This window comes from Meleagris gallopavo, chromosome 13, assembly GCF_905368555.1.
Source record: "Meleagris gallopavo chromosome 13, MGAL_WU_HG_1.1, whole genome shotgun sequence".
NCBI classification, from domain to species: Eukaryota; Metazoa; Chordata; class Aves; order Galliformes; family Phasianidae; genus Meleagris; species Meleagris gallopavo.
In genome coordinates this window covers 200,962-226,766 of record NC_139416.1, presented here as the reverse complement: position 1 = coordinate 226,766, position 25,805 = coordinate 200,962, and the positions used below count along the sequence as shown (strand labels likewise).

At 39.7% G+C, this 25,805-nt stretch overlaps 1 protein-coding gene across 1 annotated transcript; it reads left to right on the top strand.

The window, feature by feature from the left end:
• The first annotated feature begins 78 nt into the window (after window positions 1-78).
• Window positions 79-25,269, top strand: MBTPS1 (membrane bound transcription factor peptidase, site 1). Its single transcript, XM_085235265.1, has 23 exons — window positions 79-208; window positions 1,150-1,642; window positions 2,993-3,250; window positions 3,660-3,863; window positions 4,204-4,314; window positions 5,554-5,663; window positions 6,047-6,163; window positions 7,126-7,193; window positions 7,797-7,899; window positions 8,662-8,813; window positions 9,676-9,837; window positions 10,424-10,568; window positions 11,591-11,779; window positions 12,402-12,574; window positions 13,478-13,593; window positions 15,195-15,351; window positions 16,203-16,327; window positions 17,681-17,758; window positions 20,294-20,434; window positions 22,131-22,262; window positions 22,751-22,877; window positions 23,565-23,695; window positions 24,455-25,269. The coding sequence occupies exons 2-23, from the start codon at window positions 1,456-1,458 to the stop codon at window positions 24,649-24,651; spliced, it is 3,183 nt and encodes a 1,060-aa protein (XP_085091391.1). The 5' UTR covers window positions 79-208; window positions 1,150-1,455; the 3' UTR covers window positions 24,652-25,269.
• Window positions 25,270-25,805: the final 536 nt, after the last annotated feature.

Here is a 25,805-nt window from a genome sequence, read left to right as displayed (position 1 = left end):
TTATATATATTTTCAGTACGCAGAAGAACTCAATCTTCCATTTTTCGGTAAAACACACCACCAGTACGCAGCCCTACGCCCCACACTCAGCGGCGCAGTGCGCATGCGCCCCCCCCTCCCCCTCACGCAGCGCGGGGACTCTCGCGAGAGCGCTGAGATAAACATTGCACAAAATGGCGGCGGCGGGCCTGGCGGCGGCTGTGGCACGGTGAGCGCGGCGGGCGGGGGAGCGGGTGGGACGGCGGCCCCCGTGCTGCTTCGTGCCCGGTGAGGCGTTAACAGCCCCAGTGGCGGTAGGGACTTGCGGTGTAGCCGCCCGTGCCGGGTATTGCGGCCCGCGGGAATGCTGGGCAGCGCATCGGGCTGTGGGGCAGAAAGGTTCCTGTTCCTTCATCTTCTCACGGCCTTTCCACTGCCTGTTGCTGGTTCAGCGTTAGGATTGCATCGCAGTGTTTTTTGAATTCCACCTTGGAACAGAACAGGAAGAAGCTGCTCCTCCATGTGAAAATTATTTCCCACGTTGTTCTTTAATTTCTCACTGTTACATTTGCAAACCCAGCCCATTTTCTCAGGAGCCCTGTTGTGGTAGCCATGGTCCTGCTCAGGAAAGCCTGAAAGCCTCCTTTCATAACAATAATCTCTTTCAAGCATAGGAACTAAAAATTTGCTTGCTGTGGTGGTATTTCTTGTCCTTGCCAGCTGCAGGAATAGAGGTTCAGCCTCCTTCTGCTTGTGTCAAATTACATGCCAGAGCATTATCTCTATAGTCCGTGTTCCTAAGTAGAAACAACCCACCACCACTCTTCTTGAAGCACCCATGGACAGTTTCTATCATGCTTCACTTTGCTTTTATTTTTTCCTTGCATGGGTCTTGCATGTCAGTTGTTTTCACTCTGCTTCCATGAAGGGCAGTAGAGTTCAGTTGTCCCTGTTATCTGCTCTGTTGCCAAGTTAATACTTGAGTATCTCAGAGATGCCTGGTGTGAACCAAGAGCAGATTCAAGTGTTCTTGAAAAGTTACTAAATGAAACGTTAATAACTTTTTATTTATTATTTTTAATGCTAACTGCTGAAGGAATCTGCCTTTTGGGCTTTTTCAGGCTATACGTTTTACATGTGGATCTAACTATTTGCTGTATTGCCTTGCAGGTCAGCTTGCAAGCCACTTAGCTAATTCTTCTAGGGAGATAACTTTGCTCTCTGAAATGGAGTACAGGACTCAGCTACTATATCGTGAGTGACCGAATCATTTAATACAAAATGGAGAAGAAACGTAGAAAGAAATGAGCCTGTTTATTAGGCTTTACCTCAAAAGACAATGAAATCTGTACTTACTTCGGACACAGCTTTAAGAATATCCAGTTGAACGGCACAGTGAAATCAGCGTTTTCTGAAACAAAAATGAACTAGTTTATAAAGAAGAAGAGTGTGAATTGAATATATGGAATTCTTGGAATGAAACCATTTTCCTTTATGACCATGAAGTTTGCAAACATCTGGTTTGTTCTGGTTGTTATTTTACTCTGTGGCAAAAAACACTTCAGTACCAGACTAGGGAATTCTTCTCATGAGGCTCAAATATGTCCTGGATGTTCTCACCTGACTTTGAAAGTGGAGTTCACTTCGACAGTCGTGGAGCATGGTAATAGAGTTGGGCAGTTAAAAATAAATAAATCCATGTGATGTTGAAGTTAATATTAATGAATTGTGACATTTGTGCAGTGGTAATATTCAGATGCACAGGTGGAACTTCTAAATTATCTGCATTCACACTGAGAAAGAATTTTATGAAGGTTCATGGTTTAACTGGACACAGAATTTGAAGAACAAGGAAAAGGAAGAGAGGGGGTAGTAAGGAGTATGTTAAAAGTAAAATAGAGCGTGGAGGTTCAGGTGAGCCAGCATGTTCACTTAGGTGTGGTTTCGTAGCTTTTTGTTTTGACACACCTAGTGGAATGAGAAAGACAAGGGGAAGTATGTGTGGTTTTGGGTTTTTTTCTGTGAAAAATGTTTGAAAGCAATAATACGTTTGTGGAAAAGTAGCAAAGTAAGTGCAGAAGGAGCAAATGAAAGGCAAGCTGGGGCTGGTATCAATCCTGAGAGGATGAAGGATAACTGTAGAAAGGAGCAAATAAAATGGGTGCTGAATTGAATATGGTCTGCAGTGCTGAACAGAGCTAGCCACCAAAGTGTCAAAGGAAAGACAGATACTATTGATAGAGTGCAATTGGTGTGGCAGCTGTGTATGTGAAGAACGTGGGATAAATGTAATGTAGGTGTGCTGTATGAATGGCTAAGCATTGTGGAGGAAGGATGAACAATCAGTGCTTAACATTTATAGTTCTTACAGAATGCACAGATGCCATTTTTGACGACATCTCTGCTGTGTTTGAAACTGTAGTTTCACGTAACAAATTTTACTCTATCAGAAGTCAGTATCTAAATTGTCTTCAGTTTGTCATGGTAATAGATAATAGAACTGTTCCCATAATGGTGCTGTGTGTGTGCCTGAGCATTGACACACAATGTCTGTAATGGCATATTGCTCATTAGCTGGCAAAGGGCTTGTTGAGGTGATTGTGGCAGTGCACGATGGGTCTGTTTTCCACCCCCAAGTTATTAACCCAGATCAAGGGCTGGACTCTTGGGACCAGCTTTGTTCTCTGTGCATGTCAAAGTTGGTGTCAGTAATTTCCCTAAAACTCAATACGTCGTTCCCTCTCCTGTGTTCACCCCTGTCATTTCACCTTTCCATGCTATCACAATTCTTCCTTCATTTTGAAGACCTTTATCATATTTTAAGCGCTTCATCATGCAAAAACTTTATGTAGTACAGAAATAAATTTCAGACCTGTAAAGCAAAAAAAAAAAAAAAAAGTGCCTCAAATTGTGCTTATTTATTTTGAATAAAGAGAAAGAAATGTTCAGTAACTTGAGTGCATGACTGAGCTGCTTTAAACATTGGTTCTGATAAACTGTACTCTTGTTCCAGAGTATATTGTGGCTTTTAATGGATACTTCACAGCTAAAGCTAGAAGTAAGTTTATTTCAAGTGCACTAAAAAGCAGTGATATTGAGAACTGGAGGATTGTACCTCGCAACAACCCAGCCAGCGACTATCCGAGTGATTTTGAGGTGATTCAGATCAATGAGAAACAGAAGGATGGCGTATTGACGCTGGAAGATCATCCAAACATCAAACGAGTAACTCCTCAGCGGAAGGTGTTCCGATCGCTCAAATATTCAGACTGTAAGTAATTTTTATGAGTTTGCATGAGATCTGCTTTGGAGAATTAAATTCTAGCTTAGCATTACACAAATGAAAAGTGCCCTGCAGTTTTTAACTTACAGTAGTCTATTCCTTTGCCTTTGAAATTATCGAGGTATCTCGCTGTACCTTTCTAAAAGCGTGGTGATGAATCCATCTACAGTGTAGAGACATTTCTTCTGCAGTAGTCAGTTAACAGAGTTTATTGGCCTCTATAGTAGGAAAAAATGAAGCTTTCACTGTTACTGAAGGCATTAATATACCTGGAAAAAATGGTTACTTGTCTAAAATCTTTGCTGTAACAGTTATGATGTGGATACTTGCATAAACAAAAACTTTTTTGTGTTTTTCTCATACTTTTTTTTTTCTCCTTAATCTTAATTCTATGTAGCTGATCCTATGTTGCACTGCAATGAAACCAGATGGACTCAAAAATGGCAGTCGTCTCGTCCCTTGAGAAGGGCAAGTCTTTCTCTAGGTTCTGGCTTCTGGCATGCAACAGGTCGACATTCAAGCAGGCGTTTGTTGAGAGCTATCCCTCGCCAAGTTGCTCAAACTTTGCAGGCAGATGTCCTCTGGCAGATGGGTTACACAGGTATGCTGTTATTTGTTGGCTTAAGGAAAAATGACTTGGTTTACATGTATTAATCTCACTGGATGCCAGTTCCATAAAGGTTGAGCAATACTTTGTTTTGAGGTGTGCTGTTACAGAGCGCTCTTTGTGTGTGTGTGTGTGCATACTGTTCTTAAGAGGAAGTAGTTCTGTTTAGAATCTTTGGTTGAATTTCTGAAATGGAACAGGAAGTTTGCTTTAGAGCCACGAGTTAGTAACTCTGCAAAGTGTGTAGTACATTGAACATAAAAGTTTTCATTCACTTGACTGAACACATTAGTTATGAAGCTGAATCAGAAAAATCAATCCTTTATTGTCATAGGTGCTGGTGTAAGAGTAGCAGTGTTTGACACTGGACTGAGTGAGAAACATCCACATTTCAAAAATGTAAAGGAGAGAACAAACTGGACTAACGAGAGAACCTTGGATGATGGTGAGTTACTGTGTGCTGTTGGTGAGAGTTCCTGACAGTGTGCTGTTTCGTATTGTAAAACTACTGTTGCTGATGGGGTGGCAACATCTGCTAACGTTTATTGAGGCTAAGTATCTTGAGATTTTAAGCTTAATTTTGCAGCATCTGGAAAGTTTTGTACTCTTTATCAAATTCAACAAATAATATAAAGACTCCAGAAGGATGGTGCTTGTGTCACCCTTGAATCATATATGGCATCTCATAGTAGCTTTTGAAGAATGTCAGGGGAAGAAAAAATGCATTTTGCTGTTTCTCAATGCGTATGTGTTTCCATACTTAGGAGGGAGAATATTTTCCTTCTTCACTGTGCAGTCCTAAGCTAATTTGAGTTGGGAGCTTGCTGTAGTGTTTTTTCTAGCTTATATAGTTCTCCTCAACAGATGCTGTGCTGGCTTATGCCAATCAAGATTCAGAAAACCCTTTTATTTTCTGCAGTATGTTTGTGTTTGTTTTTCATGTGTCATCTGTAACTTGACCATATGCTTTCACAGATATTGATTTCATATTGTCTTGGTCAGTGAGTAAGCTGGCAATTTAATGCATTTAGAGTTCAGTATATATGCATATCTTGTTTGGCCTTTAGTGCATCTCCAGTTACATCACGCATGGTGTTTCTTTGCATTGTGGTTGTGATTGCATTCTCTTGTTTGCACTTTCTAGTAGTACTGTGCCCAGATTGTTACTGGGCAGGCAGATTTTGAGCATGTAAGTATAGTGCAGGAAGTCCCAGAAAGCAAAAGGAGTGTTATTTTTTGAGGAGAATGAAAAATACGCTTTCTTGTCTAATTTTTCACCCTTAACAAAGTGTGATTGTTGCAGAATCCAGATTAAAAAAAATCTTCTAAGAAGTTTACATAAACCTGTATTGGCCTTGTATCTTACATTTGCCAAAATAATCTTGTTCTCTCATTATTATCTTGTGTGAGTCTTGATGTCATTGGCAGCAATTAGGAGAGAGTGTATCACTGGTTTTCATCAGCTGGTTGTCTAGCTAGTTAGTGCTGGTAGTTCTGGCCTCTCTAAACTCAGTACCAAAATTTGTTTCAAAAAGATGAGAATTGAACCAAGTGTTTGCAGTTTGTTCTAAAGTCTGTTGGATTGATATGATTTTATTATAGGTGTTGATTAACAATGAAAATGAGTAAAAATGAAATGGTTTGGCTTCTAACATCTTGTTTTGTTACCTTCTGTCTGCGATAGGTTTAGGCCACGGAACTTTTGTAGCAGGTGTGATAGCCAGCATGAGAGAATGCCAGGGGTTTGCTCCAAATGCAGAACTGCACATTTTTAGAGTGTTCACCAATAACCAGGTAGCTGTTTTAAAGGTGTTTTAATGTATGTCTTTCCAGATAAATAGTGTTCAAATCCTTTTCTTGGGGAATGCTGCGAGTGCTTGTAAATGTTGATATATTTTCTTTTATATGTGTGATACATATACTGTTTATTCTATCTAAAAGATTATTACCAGATTTCTTACCAAATCAGAATTCTTCAGAAATTATATGTGTGGAAGTCATCTGTGTAGTGTTAAAACAGTCTCATAGCTATACTGAGCACTATAAATCCTAGTAGACCAGTGTTAGTTTTGTGCTTTATTTTTGTATTGTTTCACATCTCTCTCTCTGAAGCCTGTACTGTCATGGAATTGCTGGATTTTCCAGTGATAGTTTTTACTTTCTTCTTTGTTATGTAGGTCTCATATACGTCTTGGTTTCTGGATGCCTTTAATTATGCAATTCTAAAGAAGATAGATGTGTTGAATCTAAGTATTGGTGGACCAGACTTCATGGATCATCCATTTGTTGACAAGGTTGGTTGGTATGAGGAAGGAAAAGCTCCCACGGCCGTGTTGTTTGTATCCCTGGACTTGCAGAGCTGCTTGTTTACCACTGCTCCTGATAAGTTCTGGTTCCACAGTCAGTCCTGAGGAGTTTCTTGTGCATCAGAGAAATTCTGTACAGGTGTACAGGCTCTTAGGTATATCTTTAGGGAATGGGTAAAAAAGAAACCAACACGAACTCACAAGTATTCACAGAGCTGGAGAAATATGCCCTTTTACAAAATGCTGCGTGTATTGCCAGGAGGCATGACTGACAAGCAGGCAACTAACTAGAGCCCTATGCAAGAAACTTAACTGAAATTCAGCCCTGCTTTTTCAAATCTCTGCATAATTAATTTATCTCATGCTAAAAATGAAAAAATCGTTAAGAACGAATAAGTAAAAAGTACAGGTAGGCGATTCAGTTTTGTAATTATAGATTTGTTCAGCTATTTATCATTGTGTCAGGTTCCCTGAATTGTTGATATATACTTGAAAATCATTAAGTGAATTATGTTAAAAGGACAAAATCTTTCTCTGAAAAAGGTAATAAAGGTGCTTAAAAAGTTCTTTTTTTTTTTTTTTTTTTAAATGAAAATCTGCATTGAAATTTAATTTGACAGTGACTTCAGTACTCACTCCTGAGCAATTTTTGGAGGGAATTCTTTGATTTGTGCTTCTGGAGTGTTTTCTTACAGGCAGTTTTTCCTTTGATGCAACCTGAGTAAGTACAGTTAGCAGTGAAGCTGTGATGGCTGTTACTGATCATGTAATCTTAAGAATTGCTTGCATTTAGTACTGAATATACCAATGAGATGTATTTGTTTTGTAAGTCTCGGTAAGAAAGAGAGGTAGGCTAATCAGTTGCTTACATCATGCCCTAGAGTTTGTGTTTGTTCTCAAAGTCCCTTCTTCGGCAGCAGAACATTATTAAAAATGTTAATTTTTTGTAGGTGTGGGAACTGACAGCTAACAATGTAATCATGGTCTCTGCTATTGGCAATGATGGCCCATTGTATGGGTAAGTTTCAGAGATCACCTTAAAGAAAAGCAGGTATAATGTTTTATGTTTTTGAAAGTAGTTGTATTTGGACTGGAGGGTATTTTCTTCTCCTTTTTGCTATAATATATTTATAGAAAGTGACCTAAGTTAGACATCCTCCTTTGTCTCATTATTTGCCTTAGAGTATATTTTTGAATTAGGTGGCTATTTTTTATTCAGTGAAATGTTAGGAAAGGAATGATAGAACTTCGACTGATACTGCTGCACTAGTATAAACAGGCATCTTTGAGTACACATAAGACTTAAAGAACACAGAATGCTCAAACCAGAATGCTTAGCATTTATCTAAAATAAATGCCTAAAATCAGATTTTGTTGTGTCTGGAAGAAAAGCGTATTGGTAGTGTAAGTTTTGGAGTTACTAAGTGCTTGAAATGTTTCTTTTAGTCATAGAACATAATTATATCAGGTAGGACCGAAATTTGTTTCTGTGCAGGTTAGAAAGAGTGGCTGACAAAAATTTAATGACAGTGTTTTCTGTTTTCAGTATAAATTTGTGGCTTTAATGGTGGCCTTAGTTTTTTTTTTAATAATTACTGTCTTGCTAACTGTCAACTTGTAGGACTCTTAATAACCCTGCTGACCAGATGGATGTGATTGGAGTAGGTGGCATTGACTTTGAAGATAATATAGCTCGCTTTTCATCTAGGGGAATGACCACTTGGGTAAGATACTTGCACAGCGGCCAGCCGCTTTTGTACCTAGAATAAAGATTTTTAAAAGGGAGCCTTTTTCAGAGAGATAATATCATGCAGCTGATGTTTGTGGCGTAAACAGTGATAAAAATTGAATACATGGAATATCAGAATTGTAAGAGATCAATGAAAGACCTGAAGCAAGAAGCTTAATACTCATCATTTATCATTAAAGTTGACCACTTTTGGCATTCTTGTTGTACTTGTAAAATGCCAAGTGTCATTTGAATTACAGTGCCCTGTATGGGCAGATCTCTGATCTTGTCCTTTGTTTAATAGAAAACTCTTAGCCTTTCCAGATGCTACATGTAACACTGTACATATTTGATAGCCTTTCTGTTTGCAGTTGACTGTTGAACTGAGGTTCATGTACTGCACATGTGATTTTATATGAGATTGTGTTATGATCTTGATTGAAGACTGATGTATTTCATTCCTTTGTGCTGCTTCTCATTAGCTAGTAGCAGAAGGGTTATTGTTTTGTCAGTAGTTTCATGCTTAACTTAGTGGAGCGTTTGTTGACATACTTTTTCTGGGTCGATACACTGAGGAGTTGCTATAAAGGGCTTGAGTCTGTCTTTAGGTGTTACTTGGTATTTTGTGATGCTGAACCCTACCTGATTTAGTGATAATTTTACTTCTGAATTATTTGCATTAGTTAGTTTAAATACTTAAATGAAACAGCCAGTTCATTATGAATCAGGACACTGATCCATCCATTTTCTTTCACAGGAGCTGCCTGGAGGTTATGGTAGAGTGAAGCCTGATATTGTTACCTATGGCTCTGGAGTGAGAGGTTCTGGTATGAAAGGTGGATGCCGCTCTCTTTCTGGGACAAGTGTAGCATCTCCTGTAGTGGCGGGTGCTGTCACGTTGTTAGTAAGGTAAGCCTTTAGTAACAGCCCCTTAGAAGATGCAGATGCAGGAGGACCGTAAGAAACTCTTAAGAGGATCCACCAAATGAAAATAAATTACATTTACATGTAGGAAAACAAACTCAAGGGATGGAATTGGTGTTCTTCTACCCAAGACATGATCATGTCTGACTGGCTCTAACTTTCCTGGGAAAAACCTGAGGATTGTTTTGAATAGTTAGGTATTTGAAAATATAGCTGGGGAGAACAGTTTTACAAAGTAGTTTTGTTAAATGTTTAATGATATTTAGTTGCTTTTGTTTTTCCTGTTGTAAAAGAACAGCTGTTCAAAGTAGGCACCTGTAGCTGATAACTATCTGAATATTTGTTTTATAGTATGTAGGGCTTTTATGGTTATTGCCCAGTTACGTAACTCACCTACTGCACACAGAAGAGTTTGAAAGGAATGTAGGAGTTACAGGTTTCTGCTTTGTGTTTGTCGCTGTTGCTACTTAAGGATAAGAAATTTTATTTGAAAAAATCTGTCCAAAACCTCAAATGAGCAATGCAACAGAAGGTTGCGTTACAAGGGCTTGGATTTTCAGAATCTTTTACTTAGCAAATAGAATTATAGTGACTACTGGTCATGGAGCATGCTGTAAGGAGAAAAGTTGATACAACGTTGGTTTTCAAGAGAGGCATCGTAAGATTGTCACTCCTGTTTCCATCTTCAACTGTTCCAAGGAGAAATCAAGTAGATGTTGTATGCGGCAACCTAATTTTTATTTGCATTTTCTTTAAATGAAACAGAACCTTAAGGCAAAACGTAAAAAGGACTAGCTAGAAACTATACTGAAGGCCACCTGAAGTGACGCATTGTTTCCCATTTCAGCACAGTTCAGAAGCGTGAAATGGTGAATCCAGCAAGTATGAAGCAGGCACTTATTGCATCGGCACGTAGACTTCCTGGAGTCAACATGTTTGAACAAGGACATGGCAAGTTGGATCTTCTGAGAGCTTATCAGATCCTCAACAGCTATAAACCACAGGCCAGGTTAATTTTAATCCTCAATTAATCAACAGTACACTATAATCTGCTATATTTCTTTAAGAGAGCAGATGATATGCATGTAATACAGTTGAGCAATCTATGCTTATGCAACAAAGCAAACTTGTGTAGATCTTACATGATCAGGAAGCGTTAATTTTGACAGGAGAGGCAATGAAAAACCACTGTGTTTTCTACCCATGTTAGAGCTTGAAGTCTCAGAGCTAAATTTACTTTCCTTTCTAGGCTCTGTTCAACTCTCTGGTGTTATTCATAATGCAACCTAGAACAAAATGGAGCAGTAGTTACATACTAGTTTTCCAGAACATTCTCACTGTGCTGAAAAGTTTCTTTTCCTTTGTAGGAAAAAAAAAACAAAAACCACAAAACACTCTCAAATCTTAAGGGGGGGGGGAGGGAAGGGAAGATTTTGGGATGCATTTGAGAAGAGAGATAGCGAGATGAGCTGTAACTGGCATGTTTTGCCAGTAGTTTTTTCATATGTCAGTTTTGTGTAGTGGCTTGTACTTCTATTTGTTGTTGTTTGTTCTTTTTTTTTTGTTAAATTTTACCTCCTCTATCCTTCCTATAGTTTGAGTCCAAGCTATATTGACTTGACGGAATGTCCATACATGTGGCCTTATTGTTCGCAGCCCATATACTATGGAGGCATGCCAACCATTGTTAATGTTACTATTCTTAATGGTATGGGAGTCACTGGGAGAATTATAGACAAGGTAAGACTGAATGTTCTTCCAAGACCCAACTGTGTTCATAAAAGCTTCCTAGGAAGGACTACTTCAGCTAATAAATTTGATAGAACATACAAGCATTCTCACCAAGTATGGTGAGAGCAGGAGATGTAGAACGTTTGGTTTTAAAGGATGCACCCAGGTAGGTTTATCCCCATGATCTGTCTGCAAGTTCCAGCAACGCACTGGTTTCAGGGGTGTGTAGTGTTTTGTCTTTGTAAAACCAGTTTTGACTGACAGGTACTTAGAGATTTCTTTATATTATCTGCTAGCATTTAAGAACTTCTGGATCTTTTGTGTGAGACATGAGACAAAAATGATAAGACATCTCTGAAAAGGATCCTGATGTTACAAATTATGACTCTTGACTGGGGTCAGAATGACCCAAATGTGTTGACTTCTCAAGGCCTGCTGCAAAATCTGTTGCTTTATGCCAGTAATGTTGAATTTGTTGATTGACTAGGGAGAATTTTTTTTTAAGAGTAAACATAAAAGAGATATGTGAACTGGGAAAATCTCCTATCCTAAGAATCTAGCCAGTGTAAATGAGCTTAATTTGAACATCTTACTGTGAATCCTGAGGTCTGTTGGTCTGTTTTAGATTTAAACTTATGCTTAAGAGTATAGAAGCTTTTATAACTAGCTGATGGTAATGCTTAGAGACAGCCATTGTAATCAGCCTGAGTCTCTTACACCCATAACCATTTTTGTTATAGAAAGGAAATTTCATGTCTTTGCCAATATTTTCTTTTTGTACAGGATGGCAAAATGTTAAACTGGGTGCACTTAGTGTGCTTTTCATAGATCTTCCTTGAGTCCTTCCTCTGGGAAGTCTGCATTTTGGATCATGAAGGCTGTCATGATTGGTTTGATTCACTGTCACACTGTCATGTATCTTTTGGGATTATGTACATTTTGAAATTTGGCATAATCTTCAGAAGAATGAGATTTGATGATTCTGACTGCAAATACTGTTTTACCAACGTTCAGTTTTCTTCCTTTCACAGCCAGACTGGCAACCCTATCTCCCACAAAATGGGGATAACATTGAAGTGGCTTTCTCCTATTCCCCTGTGTTATGGCCTTGGTCTGGATACTTGGCAATTTCTATCTCTGTAGCAAAGAGAGCAGCATCTTGGGAAGGCATTGCTCAAGGGCATGTTATGATCACAGTATCATCCCCTGCAGAAAATAAAGTTAGTTCTGGTTTGTTTTTTGGGAGGGATGGGGGGTTTGAGGTGAAGGGAAGGAGGGATGATGGTGGTAGTTTTAATTAAAATTCCTTCACTACAAACCCTTATTTTTATGGGGCATCTCTGGTCCTGTAATGTGAAGCATAAGTTACATAATGATCAGAGCACTGAAAAGTGCAAATAATAATCCTTAAAACTGAGTGCAAGATTAACCTTTGAATTGAATATGCTTTAGTGTTTTTTGAAAACGTGTTTGTGAGATTTGCATTTACTTATTATGAATTCTGAGTAATGTGTTTTGAAAAAGAGATGACTTAAATATTGTTTTGCCAGAACCCTAGTTAACTATTCTTGAGGAGACTTTAAGGTTTTGAACAGTTGAACCAAATTACAATTGTAGCATATTTACAGTATTTTATGTTCTGAGTGGAAATAAAAGCAGTTGAGTGTAGAAAATGCAGTAAAGTGATTTAAGGCAGAAGTCATCTCTTGTTCTCCTTAGTTGGCGGTACTAGTGAGTAAAAATACAGTAGATACCTCCATTTTTCCAGTCTCTTACAATCCACAGTTGGTGAACATTGCTGTAGGGGGAAATAATTTCACAGTGATTTGTTCTGTCCTTCAGTCCAAGAGCGGTGCGGAGCAGACTTCGACAGTGAAGCTGCCCATAAAAGTGAAGATTATTCCTACTCCACCTCGTAGTAAGCGAGTCCTTTGGGATCAGTATCATAATCTCCGTTATCCACCAGGATACTTCCCCAGGGATAATTTGAGGATGAAGAATGATCCACTAGATTGGTATTTATCTCAGGTTCTATTAAATCAGTATTTCTTGATTGCATGCTAATGATATCTAATAATGTTTCTGAGTTCCAGAGAGCCCTGACCTTATTCAGTGTGGTGTGGAAGTTCCTTTTACAATAAATCCATGAACAGCTCTTAGCTTCTGCATGCTTTTTCTTTGTGCAATTTTTTTTATATTATTATTGCTCTCTGTGGTTTTGATTCATGTAAAACGAAAAGCTTTTCAAACATTTAGGATGCAGTTGTTTTGCTTTCATGGTGTAAATTTTTTCCTTTATGCCCTGATTTCTCCCAGGGAATTGAGGGGAACACTTAATTAGCCACTTTGGCATTACCAAAATAAAGAGTGGCTGACCTGTAGTCTTTCATGGATGGAAAGGGAAAGCATCCAAACATACAAAAAAATGTATAAATGTAGATTAATTGGATCAGTGATCTTGCTTTTGTGAATCTGCTCAGAACATGGAGATAGGACAAGTAGAGTGCAACTTCCCTTCTGAGTTCCAGCAATTACAGGTCATCCTGTGTGCTCCCTCCAGCTAATAGTTAAAGCTGTTCTTACAGTCTCCTCAGCAAGGAGGAAGTCCTATGAAGGATATCTGATTTTAATGCAGCAGTGTTCCTATGTGATGTGATGCAAGCGATACAGAACTGTGCTTTTTAAGGGACATTCTCTAACTTTGACTGTATTACTACATCTGTAGCTCTTGAAACTAGTGTTAGGAAAAAAATTGCAAGAGGAGATGGTGCTTGGGAAACCACAGATTATCCCTTGAACAAAAAAAAAAGTTCTTTTAGAAAAGGGTCTAGGAAATAATCTGTAATTAGAGGATTTAAATCATGTTCTGCATGCCAAATTTGAATGTCTTCGACATTTTTCTTCTGTCTTTTCTTAAGGAATGGTGACCATATCCACACAAACTTCAGGGACATGTATCAGCACCTAAGAAGCATGGGTTACTTTGTTGAGGTTCTTGGTTCCCCATTTACATGTTTTGATGCAAGTCAGTATGGTAAGCATGTGTTATTTATATGCTAATGTTAATTAGTGTAAAGTGTTGCTGCAGGAGCTTACTTGAGAGTCTGGTGAATTAGTACAGTTCTCTCTTGAAAAAATGAGGAGAGAAGCCCCTCTGTTTTCAGTTCTGTGGAGGCAGAACTGTATTTTCCTGAAGATTTTTGCAAGTCAAAATGAAGCATGGGTGAATTGTGGACTCAAATTGAGAATGTCTGTTCTGTTTGTTTGTTTTGTTGTTTTTTTTTTTCCTCAGCAGTGGTATTTTGAAACATCAGTATTTGTGGATAGTGGGGAATTACTACATTCCTGCTATATGCTAGCAGACAAGTGTGGTTTGTTTCTTCTGTGTTTGGTTTGGAGATGTGGTAGATTTGCCAGGCAGGGAGCAAACTGAGCTGTCTGTGATCTTTTCTGCTCCCAAGTGATCCTCTAGTTGGCCCTGACTAACTCCAAAAGGACCATCTTCTCTTCTGGACTAGGATGTTCTTCAATAGATTGTGAAGTGAGGGTGCAGTCTCCTGACAGATTTTTAGTTCTAGAAATGTTAGTAGTAGGCTTTCCTTTTTCTTGATTCTTCGATAAATATTGTACGTTTGCTTTCTGAGTTAGCAGATGCACAACTGAAGGCAGGAATGGTAGCCTGTAAAAGCATAATGAAGTAGTTTCTGTCCTGAGACTCCTAGATTGTTGAAAGGGCACCACAAGGACAAGCCTGCTTTGCATGGGTAGTTTTGTCAACCACAACTCACATTTCTGCTTAGGAGAATGGAGAAATTAGGAGACTAGAAGACTTGGCTTTTGGATTGCTAAAATAGACTGAGCTGGGATATGAGTGCTTTCTGTGTCTGAGGAATGTGAGTAGGTAGAGGTGAAGGAGGGAAGAGAACAGAAATGCATGTGGAAGTGGAATAAATTTGTTAAATGAAATGAAGAAAAAACTGGAATAGAAGGCTTCTAATAACAACTCTGGTAAAACCATGGTAAACCTTCAGTAGCAGTGGGGGGCAAATAATGTAATTGTTAATATGGTTATAAATAAAATTACTTAAGAGTTGTACTTTCATGGGAATCGATTTAACAAAGCAGGGAAATTTCTTCCAATCTTACAGACCGTGCCAAATGAGGCTTTGGAATTAGAATAGGTAGCAGGACATTCTGTGTGATCTTGACATTTGCTGGCACCTCTGAACGTGAATGATTTTGTCTCTTCAGACTGAAGTTAGTATACAACGACACTATAGTTAAGGTAGCAGTGAGCAGCAGAGATATCTAAGTCCAGCTCCTCTGCACTCTGGCTTCTCATAGAATGGCTCGGGTTGGAAGGGACCTTAAAGATCATCTTGTTCCAACCCCATCGTCCAGATCCTTAACTAGCCAAGATTTACATTATCCTTGAGAATGGAAATTCCCTCACCTCTCTGGGCAATCAGAAAGTGAAGAAGTGAAATGGCTTGATATTTAGAAGTAAGCTACTTGTTTGTTTCTTTACAGTCATGCAGAAAAAGTGCAAAACATTCATTTGTGTTAACTTTTGCATGGGTTGCAGTAATAGTAATCACATCAGTATGAACACTGTTTTTGCTTTTTTATACACAGGGACTTTACTGATGGTGGACAGTGAGGAAGAGTATTTTCCTGAAGAGATCACCAAGCTGAGGAGGGATGTTGATAATGGACTTTCACTTATCGTGTTCAGTGACTGGTACAACACATCTGTAATGAGAAAAGTCAAGTTTTATGATGAAAACACAAGGTATCTGTTTCTTTCATTTCTATGGGAAATAAATGTCATAGAATTGTTGTTTTGTGGATGTACTGCCCTAAAAATTCTGAATGTGATAATTGTATTTAATCACCTGCACCGCTTTTACACTGTCTCTAAGAAATGCCTCAAGAATAACACCGACCTTAAGCTGCAAAGCTGAAGGAGAATACCTGTCTACTTTATTACAGTTGTGAACCTCTCTCTTGGTAATGTAATCTTTTAAAGTCCAGAAAAACATTTACAATAGAAAGAAATAAAAGATTGAAGACTAGTAAAGAAAAATGGATATGTTTTTAGTTTGGAGAACAGAATAAAAAGCAAATGCAGCTTGCAAACTGTATTACTGGACTGTGCACCCAATACTGGAAATACTCCAGTATATTATATAAAGGGAAATAAACTAATATCAACAGTGGTGGAAAAGGCCCTCATAATTAATGTAGTTGCCACATGTTCCATGGTAAGCTTGAAAGATCTGCATCTTGGGGGCAAGTAACACTTTGCTTCATTAGAAATACTAGAAGCAAGTGACACGACTGTGAGTTTTGCTTCATCATTGTCGAATAGATAAGCTAAGACTGATTTATTTTTTTTCTAGCAAATTTATGTAGGAAACTGGAATGTACTGAGAACTTTGCACCATTACTACTTCTGTTCAGAAGCATAGGTGTCAAACAGGGACAGGTGCTTGTGTGCTCCTGTAGTTAAATGAGGCTTTGAGATACATTTTGTTATTTAAGGGACTTGGAAAAAATCCACATGTAGAGGATTTTTTATAATACAAGCTCTAGGAATATACTCTGTATACTAATAAACTCTATTACCCTCTCTATTTATAGGCAGTGGTGGATGCCTGATACTGGAGGTGCTAATATACCAGCTCTAAATGATCTGCTTTCTGTCTGGAATATGGCCTTCAGCGATGGGCTGTATGAAGGTGATTTTACCATGGCAAGTCATGAAAGTGAGTACTGGAGTCATTGTCTGTGCAGCCTATGAGACAGTAGCTTGTTTGGAGAATAGTGTGAGGATCAGCTTGAATGAGAGTCAAGGGAACTGCTTTGAGAGTGAGTGAAAAGAGTTTAATAAGCATGCTTAAATGATTACTTCCTATACTGATTCATTTTCAGATGAGATAACAAACATTCTGATTACATAGAATCATAGAATGGCCTGGGTTGAAAAGGAGCACAATGCTCACTTAGTTCCAACCCCCTGCTGTGTGCAGGTTGCCAACCAGCAGCCCAGGCTGTCCAGAGCCACATCCAGCCTGGCCTTGAATGCCTCCAGGGATGGGGCATCCACAGCCTCCTTGGGCAACCTGTTCCAGTGCCTCACCACCCTCTGGCTGAAAGACTTCCTCCTAATATCCAACCTAAACCTCCCCTGTCTCAGTTTAAAACCATTCCCCCCTTGTCCTATCACCATCCACCCTGTAAACAGCTGTTCCCCTTCCTGTTTATACGCTCTCTTCAAGGATTGGAAGGCCACAATGAGGTCTCCCCAGAGCCTTCTCTTCTCCAAGCTAAATAAGCCCAGTTCCCTCAACCTTTCTTCATGGTTGAATTCAGGTGCAGTTCACTGAATTATATTCTTGAGGTATTGTCTGTATGTACTATAAATTAGTTGCCAGGATGAGGCCTTCAGCTTCATCATGGTTTTACTTCTGTGGTTAAGTAAAAATTTGAAATGGTGGAGGAAGAAAATCAGTGAGGAGACTTTCCTTAGAATATTCCAATTTAGACGTGTCTCAGCAGCCTGAGATGCTTTATAAATTCCTATTCTTGTCATCTTTTGAATTGCAGTATCCTGAAGTTAGTATGCTTTACTGTTTTCAAGTTCACAGGGCACAGGCCCCATGACCTAAGTGTTTTCAGGCTTTCTAGGTCTAGCGAATGTCCTTTTTTTCTGACCTAGTCACTTGATGTTTTCATGCTTTGTTTCTAAATCTCTGTCTTCTGACCAGTTCGTTGGAATGTGTATGTGAACAGAGAAGGCACCAGAACTGAGGTGCTCTCCAGTATTGATTGAAGGAGACAAGTTCTCTCTATAAATAATGAACATTAGTGTGAACAACTGTATTTCTTTTTGTGGTTGGTGAAGCTTTTCAGTTTAAAAAAGTGTAGTAAACAGGTTTGAAAGCGAGGTGAGCCTGTGCTTAGGGGAATGCCTTACGTGTGAATACATGTACAAAATACACAAATCCAGAGAAAATTTCCTGGGAGATTTTTTCTATGCCTGTTTTGACAGCTGACTGAGTTATGGTGGGAAGGTGTCATTTTTTTGTCTGCAAATGCGATTTTGTGTTGTCTTTCAGTGAATTATGCATCAGGATGCAGTATCGCGAAGTTTCCAGAAGATGGCATCGTAATTGCACAGACTTTTAAGGATCAAGGTATGCATTTCCTTCTCTTTTCTCTGTGCTTTAAGTTGTATTTTGTAGTTGAAAGCAAAGTTACAAAATCTAAAGGTGTAAGAACTGTGGAGTGAAAAATGCATTGAAAGGATAGGGCTGGACTGAGAATGTACTGAAAGAGGCCTGGAGTCCATCTTCCAAAAGACAGACTGGGGGAGCTGGGCTTGTTCAGCCTGGACAAGACACAGCTCCAGGGGTACAGCCTTCCAGTACTTGAAGGGAACTTGTAAACGGGAGAGAGACTGACTTTTTACATTATATGACTTGGAGGAATGGCTTTAAACTAAATGAAGGGAAATTTAGGTTAGGTGTTAGGAAGAATTTTTTTCTAAGGGGATGGTGAGGCCCTGGCACTGCTGCCCATATAACATGTGGGTGCCCCACCTCTCGAGGTGCACAAGGCCAGGCTGGATGGGGCTCTGGGCAGCCTGAGCTGGTGGGAGGCACTGTGCCTTGGCAGGGAGTTGGAACTGGATGGGCTTGGAGGTCCCTTCTATGTCACTCTATGATTCTCTTATAGGTATTTTTTCATTTTGTCTAGTTGGATATCTAACAGGAAGCTGCAATATGGCAGCATATATTTTTTACATAGTTTAGTTTTTATACAGTGCAGCAATATCAAAGTGTATGTATGCAGTCTTTTATTATATTTGCTATCTGTAAACACATCTGCCTGTGTGTGTCTTCAGGCGGAAAGGATTGTTCCTTGTCCATGTTTCTCACAAACTGTAAATGATATTGAGCTATGTCCATATGCAGAATTAATCCAATCACTGCCAAATTTGGTATGAGTGTTTGGGTAGCCATAATGATCTAAAGATAGAGGTAAGGAGGATTTTGTTAGACAAAGTGTCTCCTACTGGTATCTTCTAAGGGAAATGTTTTAGGCTCATAGGAAGGCTGTACTTTCAGACTGGAGGAGTTCTCTGTGCTTATCCTTTCTCTTTAGTTTTATTGTAGCATCGTATTTATGGAGTAGTAATTCAAATTTGTAATGGCAGCAGGTGATGTAAAAAAAAATAATATTTTTTAAGGGCTAATGGAGACATTTTCTGGAACAGTAAGGAACTCATTCATGTGAATCTTTTGGAGAGCAGACGATATCCCTGAAATGCTGTATGGTGATGATGTGGTTGTTTATGGGAGAAAGAGAGAGACTGTGTGTTTGACAGGTAGCCTGCTGCACCTGCTTTCTCTGTTGAATCCTTTTCATTCCAGTTCATGAAACAAAAGAGGTCTGTGTTTTGGTTCTGTTTTTTGAAGACAATGTAAAAAGTGAAGGCAACCTAAATACTTAGCATTTGAAGCTGGTCGTCTTATTTTGGATTTTGAAGTGGGTGTTAGAGATAGGAAACCTTTAATCTAAAAACGGCTTTCATTTCATGAATAAACTAAGATGGTTCTTCTCTTGCTGTTCATGGCAGCCTGCAGTTCACTGGAGATATAATATCTGTGATACAAAGGGAGTTTACAGCTGTGTGCCCTCTGGGTTTTGCTGCACACACCCATCCATATGCCAAGAGACCTTCCTTTGTTTGCTTTTTTTTTTCCATCTTTTCCATTCACTGGTTGTCTGAGTTACCACAGTAAATATTTCACAAACATGTTTTAAGCTGCCAGTTCATTATTCAGTTATTTGCCATACTTTCAGAGGCAGACTTGTAAATGATACTTCAAAAATTGCTGTGATAGTGGTGCAAGTGTTTCAGAAGAGACTGATCTGGGTGCAGTGACAGCTGGCTCTACCTGCTGGCTGCAAGAGTGCCTGGGGTGGGGGGCAGCTGCAATTGGCCCAAGTGGGGACAAGCAGTGGAAAATTCGTGTTTCTTTTGTTCTTTGGGAATATGTATCCGTACTAGACCATACCTTTCTTTGTTCATAAATTGAAAGGAGAACAGGCAAAGTGCGAGGGAAAGCAGTGCTGCAGAGTTGCTGAAATGCAAGCCCGGCAGGCTTCCCCTGAATTGCTTCTGTAAACAAGTTCAGTCAGAGCCCTCATCTCACAGCTGCTGTTAACAGACAGGTGTCAAAGTTCATGGAATGTCTCTATTCTCTTTTTTTGTTGCGTAGTAGATTTTCTTGTAGCAGTAGATAGACATGACAGCAAATAAGTCAGCAAAGAGCAGTATGCACTGTGACGGCTGATTTTTAAGATACTACATGTAGCCTTCTATAGAAGGGCTAAAACAACGTAAAAGGATTTTTAAGGCAGATCACTTTGGTTTAAAACTCATTCATGAAAATATTAGGATTTTTTTATTCAAGAACGTTGAAGATAATCCATGATGAGAGTTTTTTCAGTTCTCCACAGAAGTAAGAAAACATCAGTATCAGTGGGAAGCTTCATGATCAGGGTCTTGGAGCAGCTTCTTTTTTACTGTAACATGGCTTTTTTAAAAAACACTTCTCATAAATGTGTTCATGAAGAAGTGAACATGATGGCATTTGTAAGTTTGTGGTGTGGACTAACTGGTGTTTGTTTTCAGGCAATGAAATTTGTGTGCTTTCCTTTAGGTCTTGAAGTTTTAAAACAGGAGACTGCTGTAATTGAAAACGTTCCTATTTTGGGACTTTACCAAGTTCCTTCTGAAGGTGGTGGCAGGATCGTTCTGTATGGTGACTCGAATTGCTTGGATGACAGCCATCGACAGAAAGGTGTGTATGCTTTGACACACAGGAAGAAATATTTTTCTTAAGCAGGCAAGTGTCTGTGGGTTAGTAACATCTCCCACCAGAAATGGATGGATTTTCTAGGGAATCTCTAAACAATTCCTGCTTGGTTATTTATCTTGTTATCTTGTTATCTTTCAGAACTCTGCTGAAAATGGTGTAACGTGCAGCTGGAACAAAAGAATGCTGCATGTTAAATGACTTCTGAGGAGTGGGAGCATTTTCCCCCTATACAACTCTAACCTGTTTTTCCATTACAGATGACCTATGTGTTGATTTTAATGTTTTCTGTTTGGTTGGTTGGTTTTGTTTTTTGCAGTGTTTTTGTTTTTTGCAGTGTTTTTGTTTCCAGGAACTGTGAATGCATGCTTGAAGTTGTGAAGAAACCATTAGCAGACCTCTTTGCTTTTTTCCCTGTTGCATTTCAGAATGTTACTTACCGTTATGAATTTTGTTTTGCAATTTCTCATCCCTTTGCGATATTCCCTTCTGTAACATTCCCTTCTGTAACAAGTGCCTCCTCTGTGTGCTATGGCTTATTGAAAGCATTTAGCCTAAGAGAAGATGTGGAGCTTTAGTAGAGAATGGTGCTTTGTGACTTTCCTAATGCTGTTAAATTCAGTGTGACCTGTGGTACAGGAAAATGGGGAAGGCTCTCAAATCCTTCAAAGTTTGCTTTTAAGTTGTGAACCAGCTATGTCTCCTGTAGAGACATCGTTTGCTTTAACTGATGTAAATTCCTCACATTTGTGAATATAAATCCTTAAAATCTGATTGACCTCTTTAACAATCAAAGGGGAGGGACACCAGGATTATGAAGATTAATTCTTGTTCCCAGTCAAGTATTCACTGGCAGGAGAGGATCTGAGAAAAGTTGTTTGCAGTCAGTGGAAATAGGTGGTAAGATGTCATTCCACTTCTGAAATGGAAATTTCAGGCAATTGTGATGTTAGCCACGTGGAGTGCTTGTTCAGCAGGGGTGGCACTGTATGGAAGGGCGGTAGTTTTCTGGAGAAAATGCCATTGAAATGCAAAGGAGAACCATGATGAAGTATATTGTGATATTCCCAGACTGATTTATCCCGTAGCTGCTTTTCCTTTAGCTGAGATGTAGCCAGAATCTTTTCCTTTTACTTTTTAGCTTATTTTTTCATATAAAGCTTGAGAAAGCAAAGGAATTATAACTTTCCACTGAAAACACTGCCTAGTTCTTAATTTTCTTTGCAAGCTATTATTATATCCTCCTAAAGGGTTGCTTCTTTTTTTCCATCATAAAAATGATAACAAAAGATAACAGGAGCTCTGAGCTGCTCGTCTTTCCACAGTGGAAACCCCCTAATTTTTTCAGGGAGTTGGATGGCCTTGCCCTAACTAGAATTCCTGCATTTGAAACCTGCCATTCTATGACCTATTCCCCAAAAAGCCTGATTTGGTACAGAAGACAAGAAGGTATTTTAAGAGTGAATAGATTATTTTTGTGTCTTTGTATTGATGGAGGAGGAGTGCTTGACAGTTACATCTTGCTGAAATTAGGCTTAGAACTTCAGAAGGAGAATAACAAGAATGAGAAACTACTTGTGCTTCTGAATGTTACGATACACTACTTAACAGTAAGACGAGCCATTTGAAATGTAACTTAATGCACATTTTGTTCTGGGGTTTGGGTCTATGAAACCCACAGATTGCTTTTGGCTCCTGGATTCCCTCCTGCAGTACACTTCCTATGGCGTGATGCCTCCAAGTCTCAGCCATTCTGAAAACCGACAGCGACCGCCGTCAGGAGAGGGCTGTTCTCTCCCAGAGCGGATGGAAGGTGAGAGTCTTATTTACGAGTAGAGCCTGCAACTAATGTTATACTCAGGGATGTCTGAGTGAAATTTGGAAAGACCCACACAGGCCTTTGACAATAAGGTTAGCTTGGGATGAGCTTTGATGTTTTACTAGAAGAGAGCACCTTCAAGCTTTAGGGATCTCTAATGATACTATCATGGTTTGACTAAAGAAAATGTTCTGCTCATAGAACTATTTTCGGCGCCTCCATTCTGCTAGGAGGTGTTCTAGTTACTGGCTACAGAGCGTGCATAAAATCTGGTATCACATGTTGGCCAGCAAAACTTGGCTTATTGTAGGAGCACAGTCTTACTGTTTTGTAAGGTACCCTTAATTAGAATTAACAGTTCTAACTCTGAGATTTAGCTGTGAGTCATTACTGTAAATAGCTCCTGATTTTACAGCAGCTCCATTTAGCTGGAGGCAAATGTTGGGAACTGTATTTCTGACACAGTCTGCTGTGAATCGCAGGTAACCATCTCCATCGATACTCAAAGGTGCTAGAGGCTCACTTGGGAGACCCTAAACCCCGTTCCCTTCCTGCTTGTCCTCATCTGTCCTGGGCCAAACCGCAGCCTCTGAATGAAACTGCTCCCAGGTTAGTATACATCTGTCTTAAAATTCTATAAAAAGTCTGGCTTCCAAGTTCAGCTTGAAAATTACTTGTTTCATCTGCGTTTGAAAAGGACAGCTGGAATTCCTTTCCTAGAGAAAGACAAGATTGTAAAGAGAAATAGTGATTAATGCCACTTCAGTGAATAATTCTGACTCACCTGTTAGTTACGCTGTATTTTGTGAAACAGATTTTTAAAATAGCTTCACAAGTCAATGCCTTTTTATGATTGAGTGATTCCAACTTAAAGTTCAAGGGCTTGCTTAAATCCATCATCTGTGCATGCCTTTGAAATAGTTTACTGAAGCACTTCCTGGGACAGCTCTCCTAACTGTGCCTTCCAGTGTATTATTTATCAATCACTTGGAGGTAAATGCGTCAGCATATAGCCCATACTTGTCTGCAGAGCTCCTAGTGGTAATGTCTGCTAGTCTGCATTCAAGAAAGACAGTTGCTAATAGATAGATGTTGATCTAATTGCATCCCTGTGACATCTGAATGTAACTTGGGAGGCCTGTAAGCTGCAAAAACCAGAGCATATAGGATTATCATTCAGGTCCATGTTAGTGAGTAGCTAGTAGGTTTCAGCTGTCACTTTCTATGCATTTTTCTGCAAAATTCCTTGCATTACTGAAGTAAGTGTGCAGACATCTGTCTTTACATTTCTTCTAGCAACCTTTGGAAGCATCAAAAGTTACTGTCAATTGACCTTGATAAAGTGGCTCTGCCCAGTTTTCGACAGAACCGACCCCAGGTGAGACCACTGTCCCCTGGAGAAAGTGGAGCATGGGACATTCCTGGAGGTATGTACTGAAAGATTTGAAAGATTGTATTTTAGGTCAAGGGAAGACATATTTCCTTTCAGTTGTGGAAAAAATGCAAATGTCAGTATGGTTGTGTTGTTTAAGACTGACTGATGAAGTCTGAGAGAAGTATTTTTGCTCACTTGAAAGGAGCCATGTGTGGCATACAGAGAGGAAGATTCTGATAAGTGCTCTTTGGCCAGCCCAGGTTTATTTTGGCACCATTAGTAGACAGCAGTAGTTCCTGTCCTTGGGAGTTCTGCTGATGAGAATTCTTTGTGTGAGCACACAGATGTAAAAGCAGAGTCCAGAAGAACTAGAACAGTGCTTTGGGGAAGATGTTATGCTAAGAATGTAGAGCTTGGAACAGCTCCTTACAAGCTTGGTGCTGCGTGTCCAGCTGGAAACCTCTTAAAGCCTCACACACGTTCTTTTCTCAGTCTGAGCCGCAAGTCCAAATGATGCCTTTAAAAAGGAAGGGTTGTGTAGTTTGTCCTCACTGTGTGCTAGCGCAATCTCCAGAGCAGCAGCAGAATCACTTATCTTAAAGCATGAGGAACAGAAGGTTCTTGTTATAAGGAAATCTGGGTTATGTTTTCATGTTCCCAAGTAGGTCAAGGTGGAAATGCCGGTACTTTTCTGTGAAGTTAGTTAGCATCCTGTCTTATTTCTGCTAATTGTTCTGCAGTTGTTAATCTTCCCGTCTGAAATGTAATCTGCTTGTAGCTCGTGTGGCCACAAACCTCTTTGCCTCTCTAGGTATAATGCCTGGACGGTACAACCAGGACGTAGGACAGACTATTCCAGTCTTTGCTTTTCTCGGTGCCATGGTGGTTCTGGCGTTCTTTGTGGTGCAGATCAACAAAGCGAAAAGCAGGCCAAAGAGACGGAAACCGCGAGTGAAGCGGCCGCAGCTCATGCAACAGGTTCATCCACCAAAGACGCCTTCTGTGTGAAAGCTCTCACTTGCCAAAGATGACCTCCTTTTACTGATTGCTTTTCTGGATAGTTGATCACTCCCGGCAGAGGTGCAACAAACATGGTGATCGTACTGGCAATATACATCTGACATCATCTCACAGTCTTTGGCTTCTGGAGAGAAAAAAAAGGACCTCAGCTAATCATTTGTACATAAAACTGCAGCTTTAAGCAGCCATGCCCACCAAAGACTCGAATGCTATTGAACAGGCTGCTTAGTCACTACATATCCCATGAGGGAGAAAATGGACCTTTTTTTGTAAGCTGACCAAACTAAAATTTATTTGTTTAGAGGCTATTTTCTATATTTATTGTTGGGGAGGGAGGGGGGAGAAGTCACTTTAAGGACATCTGCTAAGGAAACGCAAGTGCATTTTTTGGATAGGATGCAATTTTCTAGAATGGTTTAATGCTGAAGAGTGTAACTTCATCAAAGGAGGGAGGGCGCAGGAGAGACTAGTACAAATCAGTTTGACATAGTTCCGCAGTTTATTTTTATAAAGCCAACTACTATGATGTTTTGTAATTTTTGGTCATGATTTCACCATTGTTGGTGAAGCAGATTTTCAATAAATACGTTATCTCTATGAAGCTGAGACAGAGTACTGCACAGCTTGCTTTCTGCTGCCTGTGAGAGAGTGAGCAAATTGTTGAATAGTGAAAATTTTCACTCCTTCCCTTCTCTCCCCACGTGTCTGTCCTTAAAACAAATATCACTGGAGTGATGGGGATTTTGACAGCCTGAAACAAGGTTTATTCACACCTTTGTACTTCTGATGACAGAGTTAGACCTCAGACGAAAGTTAACTGCACAAGACAGAGCACTTTTTCCATCATAGAGAGGAGGGCACCTGCAAAGAAGACCAGCAGTGGGTGAAGCTGTCAGCCTGGAGGCTGGGGTGCCACAGGAAGTGGGAGATGGGGGGAAAAAATGCCAGTTAGGGAGCACCAAGGACTGCAGAAACCCCACACGGGGCTGCTGTGCTAGTGTGGGAGGTGGGCTGAGTCTCTTTCATTTGCTGGGAGAGGGAAAGCTTTCCAGACAGAAAGCTTTGGTGCCTCTGCTTTGGCACTAATGAGGAGGTTCGCTCCTCTCATCGCAGCGCTAATGAGAGATTACAGCCCCCGCGCA

Bases quoted from the DNA above. Each gene is read 5' to 3' on its own strand.
- MBTPS1 (XM_085235265.1), top strand. From the start codon at position 1,456: ATGAAACCATTTTCCTTTATGACCATGAAGTTTGCAAACATCTGGTTT. The intron at 16,328-17,680 runs GTGAGTACTGGA...GTTGTCTTTCAG, and splicing joins TACCATGGCAAGTCATGAAA to TGAATTATGCATCAGGATGC. The intron at 17,759-20,293 runs GTATGCATTTCC...GCTTTCCTTTAG, and splicing joins ACAGACTTTTAAGGATCAAG to GTCTTGAAGTTTTAAAACAG.